This window comes from Macrotis lagotis, chromosome 8, assembly GCF_037893015.1.
Source record: "Macrotis lagotis isolate mMagLag1 chromosome 8, bilby.v1.9.chrom.fasta, whole genome shotgun sequence".
Classification (NCBI taxonomy): Eukaryota; Metazoa; Chordata; class Mammalia; order Peramelemorphia; family Peramelidae; genus Macrotis; species Macrotis lagotis.
In genome coordinates, this window is record NC_133665.1 from 50169280 (window position 1) to 50174824 (window position 5545).

The window sequence follows — 5545 nt, forward strand, 5'->3', positions numbered from 1 at the left end:
AGGAAGCTGATGTCATGACAAGCACATTAATTGGATTTGAGCAAGGGGTGGCTGTGCTAAGTTACCAGCCTCATTTTCTAGGCATCTGGGTCCAGTGGTCTGGTCCAGACAACTGGAGATGGACCCTGGATGCGAGGCAATCAGGGGAACTGATGCTATAAGAAGACAGTTTGAAGCATACTTTTTTAAACTTTGTTTTTTCTTGAGTTTTTTTTAGTCTATTTTCTTTCATAATATGACTAATATGGAAATATTTTGCATGATTTCATATGTATAACCTATATTGAATTGCTTACCTTCTCAGTGGGATAGGAGAGAGAAGAGAGAAATTGGAACCCAAAGTTTTAAAACCGAATGCTAAAAAATTTTTTTCATGTAACTGGAGAGAAGTAAATTCTAAATAAATTCAAAGAAAAATAAAAATACAAAAATATTTAAAAAACAAAAATTGAAAAAAAAGAAAGTCTACAGTCTAAACCCACCAAGACCAAGAGGACCAAGAGCAAATACCTCTCTGGAACCTCAGTTTCCTCATCTGAAAAATGCGGATAAAAACTGAAAGGACCTATTTTTGTAAGGCAATTGAGAAGCTCAAATGATATACTGTAACTAAAAAGTACCCTATAAATATTTGAAATGCAGAAAGGGAGACAGACCTACATCTGAAACTATAGACCAACGTACTAACTTCATTTTTCTCTCCACATTCTTATAAAATTTTAGAGCTAAAAAGAACCTTATAGACAATCCTTTATGTCAGAGGAAAGAAACTGTGACTAGAATGCCTTGGACAAGTAAGTTTAAAAGAGTTGTTGAAACAGCTCTAAGCGAGGTCTGCAGATTCAAGGTGCCATCCTTCCCACTAACCCTACGCTCCTGGCTCCAAGAGTTGTAATTATCTGGGATGGGATTCGACTCCTTCAGCATACGGGATGGAAACAACCCTCTGCGGGCAGATTCGGAGTACTAGATTTCCGAAGGGCGGGATCCAAAGGTTCCACAGAATCTGGGCCAGACACACAAAACAGACCTCAGCAACCAGGACCCGATCTGGCCGCCCACCCCAGGGGGCGTTCCACCCCTTTTGGAACCCGCCCAGGGGAGGGCCCGAGGATTTGAAGTTGGAATCTGCCCACCCTCTGCGGCTGCTGCTGTTCCCCTAGTGATTACGAGCCCGAAGGCGGATAGGAGGTGTGTTTGCCCCTAGGAGAAGAGGGAGGCGTGGGGGGGGGGTCCAAGCGGACTGGCCTGGGGGTTGGTGGGTGGCAACTTCCCGAGCCGGACCAACACTCCTCCAAAGCCCATTCCCCTCTCTCCACCTCTCTGGGCCCCGCGGCTGCTTAGAAAGCTGCATTTCTGGCCCCTGGCTCCAGAAGCGGCGCCAGAGCCTAGGACAATGGGGGCCAGCGCGCCCCGGCCCCCTTGCTCTCCTGCTTTCGCTGGCGCCCCTGGCGTGGTGCCCTCCACTTCACGTCCACCACGCCCCCTTCTCCCGACGCCACTGCCTCAGCTTTGTTCCCAACTCGGAGCCCCCCACGCCCAGGGCCCGCCTCAGCGTTGGGGGAGGGGGCGAGAGGATCGCTTCCCGCCACTTCGCCCCTCGGAGATAATTCCCTGTGCGTCCTGCAGCATTCCCGGCAGGACTTTCTGCAAACCCGACTTCTGACTCCTGGGGAACCGGAGAAGAGACTGTAGGTGAGAGAGGGCGCTGGGGCACGGGCTGAGATGCTGGGAAGGACTGGGAGCCTCAGGGGCGGGCTGCTAGGGGATGGGGAAGAGAGGAGCCAGAAGAGCCGGCCGAGGGGAAGGGGGTGGGAGGGCGGGGAAGGCGGCTCCTCACCGGCCCCTCCGTCCCCAGGTGCAGGGAAGTAGGGAGGTGGAAGATGAGCTGGGCCTTCCTGACGAAGCTGCTGGAGGCTGTGACCCAGCACTCCACGCTGGTGGGGAAGCTCTGGCTGTCCGTGCTGGTGGTCTTCCGTCTGGTGCTCCTGGCCGTCGGGGGGGAGGCCATCTACCGAGATGAACTGAGCGGATTCGTGTGCAACACCCGCCAGCCGGGCTGCCAGAACGTCTGCTACGACGCCTTCGCGCCCCTCTCCCACGTCCGCTTCTGGGTGTTCCAGATCGTCCTGGTCACTGCGCCCACCGTCTTCTACTTGGGCTATGCGGTGCACCATCTCTCCAGGCGCCAGAAGAGCCAGCAGCGAGAGGAGGAAGAAAAGGAGCCCATGATCAAAGAGAAGAAATCCCCCGAGGATGGAGCCCACGATGGTCGCCGGAGGATCCGCAGGGACGGGCTCCTGGGGCCCTACGTTGGCCAGTTACTGGTGAGATCTGCCTTGGAGGTGGGCTTCCTGCTGGGTCAGTACCTACTCTATGGCCTGCATGTGCCTCCCAACTATTCCTGCCAGCGCAGCCCTTGCCCCCACATCGTAGAGTGCTTTATATCTCGTCCCACGGAGAAGACCATCTTCCTGCTGGTCATGTATGCGGTCAGTGGTCTCTGCCTCCTGCTCAACCTCATCGAGTTGCTGCACCTGGGCCTGGGAAACTTGAAGAATAGTGAATACAGTTCTACCCCACGTTCCCATTCCAAGGGTCTCAAGCTGGAACTGGAGCAAATGCAGGAACAGCTGCATCTGGTCCAGAAGCAAATAGATTTGTCATTGTATCGAGGTCCTCCTCTGACTTCAGAACCTGACTGTTCAGGTCGGCCTCCAACCTACAATACCTCTACTCGGCAAAATCGGCACAACCAAACCCAGAAAGAGCCCTGGCTCTCCAAGACAGGTATGTAGAGATAATTGCTCTAAATCTTAATCCAGCCCTCTTCTTGAGAAGCTGGGGAGCAATAATAACATTTTTGTCTTACTGCTTCCCTTTTCAGGGCCCTCCTGGTGCTCCTACCCATGGGATGTAAAGCCATTCAAAGTGCTTTTTTTTTTAAGGTTTTTGCAAGGCAAACGGGGTTAAGTGGCTTGCCCAAGGCCACAGAGCTAGGTAATTATTAAGTATCTGAGACCGGATTTGAACCCAGGTAGTCCTGACTCCAAGGCTTATGCTTTATCCACTAGGCCACCTAGCTGCCCCTCAAAGTGCTTTTCTTCAAACTACTTTAGGCTGGCTTCTCTTAATGAAGAGTATAAGGCTTAGACTTGGACTCATGGTTTGAAACCTCTTCTCCTTCACCTGCAAGTACTTAGTTTCCCTAGGCCTCAATTTCCTCACCTAAAAAAGGAGAGGGTCTAATTTGACCTCTAAGGATCCTACCGGCTTTACATTCTGTTATTCTACAATATAGATTAGAGCTAACCTCAGAGAGACAGAGACTTAGCACATAACTCCTAAGTGCCAGGGGTAGGACTCCAATTCAGGGTTTCCTGTCTCCTTGTTTGCTCTCTGGCAAATCATGGAGCCAGGCTGCTTCTTCCAAATAGAATTCCAAGGGCCCCTAGGTAGCATGAGGTGGCTAGGTGGTGCAGTGGATAGAGCACTGGCCCTGGAGTCAGGAGTACCTGAGTTCAAATCCAGCCTCAGGCACTTGCCTTGGGCAAGCCACTTACCCCCATTGCCTTGCAAAAAAAAAAACCAAAACTTAAAAAAAAACTAAAAAAAAAAATGTGTTATGTCCAAATAGAATTCCACCTATTTAGGTCTGTTCCCTACCCCTGCTCCCACATCTCATCTTACCATCTGTTCTTTTTCATGTAATGCTAGTTTCTTTCTTTCTTTTTTTTTTGCAAGGCAAATGGGGTTAAGTGGCTTGCCCAAGGCCACACAGCTAGGTAATTATTAAGTGTCTGAGACCAGATTTGAACCAGGTACTCCTGACTCCAAGACAGGTGCTTTATCCACTGAGTCACCTAGCCACCCTTCTAATGCTAGTTTCTTAAAGACTGTGATTTGAGTCTTTTGTGTACCCTTCCCATTCCCTCCACCTAATTTTGTGCACTGAATATAGAAATCAACAATATTCACATTTATGTAAGCCAATAATGGCATTTTGGTTCTTAATTTTGGAAGACTTGGATTAGAATTGTAGCTCTCACTTCAAGTGTGAACTTAACCAATTCTTTCTTCCTCTCTGAACCTATTTCTTCACCTGTGAGTTGGAGATAATAATATTCTCATGGAGTTTTTATGAAGCAAGCACTTTGTAAATCATAAAGCATCATTTGCTCTTATTACAGAAAGTTTCTTCTAAAGAACCTCTAGAAAGTAGATAATGCAAGTAGTTTTATTGCCATTTTACAGATATTAAATGTTGCTCATAGGGGTAAAGTAACCTGCCCATGCTCAAAGATATCAGGAGTAAATAGAAACTATACCTCCTAAGACCAAGATTAATATTCTCTTCTCTATTTTTAAGTCTGTTTATTGAATTATATCCTTAATCCCTGATCATTTCTCCTCTAAGAGAAAATATGAAGCCTTTTAAAGTATTTAGGGAACCACAATCTCCTTGAGAAAACATTATAGGCATAGTCTTTCCAGGATATGCTGTTGTTATTGTTATCTTATTCTCCACAGAGCTGTGACCTACAGGAGATGTTACTTGGTCATCTGTGGTTGAATCTCCACACCGGGAGAAATGAGAACTTTGGAATCCAGAGGATTAAGGGCCTTGAGAGTCTCCTCCCATAAAAGCTTTATATTTTAAGGTCATTTTTGTACTGTTTGATATTGACATGTGTTTGTATTGACATATTTTTATATATGTGTACATTTGTATACCCACAGCCACAATGAAGGTGGAGGGATAGGCCTTGGTGGCCTATCCCTCTACCTTCATTGTAGCTGTAATTCTTCTTAGAGATCATTCCTTTCATCTTCACTCTGATACTCCTTCATCTCCCCCTTCCTCTTTTTTCCCCCATACCCCAGAACACTGAGTTTATTGGATGATGAACCTGGAAACTTGAAACCTGAATACTTGAAACTTTAATCTCAGGGACATACTCTTCAAACGTGGTGCCATTTGGCATTGAAACCTGAAAAATTTATTTGTCAATAAAGATTTATTTTGTACTGTCCACTGTTTCTTGCATCACTAGGTCTAGGGGGGCTGGGAAGGGAGTGAATCACAACAAAAGCAAGCAAAAAGTCTTGAAGTTTGAAGAAGGTTGCTAAGAGCGAACTCTTTCCCATTCTATCTACTTTACATAATGCTGATGCACTCTGGCTACTCTGTCCTATTGGCATCTACTAAGTCCTTCTTATTTGAAATATTACTCCCCCTTCAATGCTACTACTTCCTCTTCAAAATTATAGTAGATTGAATAATGGAGGACAAGGGAGAAAAATTGAACTTGTGCCACATGTTTGCCACTTGCAAGATTTGTTACCTTAAGTATGTTTACTCATCAAAGATTATGACATACTTTAGAGTTTCTATGATTATCAGTGCTTTATAAGCCATATATTAGCTATTATTATAAGTAATATATTTTCTTTTCTCTCAAGGAGAATGGGGCTAATATCAACAATTTCTCAGGAGAAATAATAATTATATTTTTATGAACTCTTTATATAAGATGGGTGGACA

General features: G+C 46.2%; 1 protein-coding gene across 2 annotated transcripts; it reads left to right on the forward strand.

The window, feature by feature from the left end:
• Positions 1-1878: 1878 nt before the first annotated feature.
• On the forward strand, positions 1879-4657 carry LOC141495508 (gap junction gamma-1 protein-like). 2 transcript variants are annotated; one of them, XM_074196912.1, is made up of 2 exons: positions 1879-2790; positions 4531-4657. In XM_074196912.1, exons 1-2 carry the CDS (start codon positions 1884-1886, stop codon positions 4536-4538), a joined length of 915 nt encoding a protein of 304 aa, XP_074053013.1. In that variant the 5' UTR covers positions 1879-1883; the 3' UTR covers positions 4539-4657. The 2 variants fall into 2 exon arrangements, with proteins under 2 accessions (XP_074053013.1, XP_074053014.1); XM_074196913.1 differs by lacking the exon at positions 4531-4657 and having other exon boundaries at positions 1879-2798.
• Positions 4658-5545: the final 888 nt, after the last annotated feature.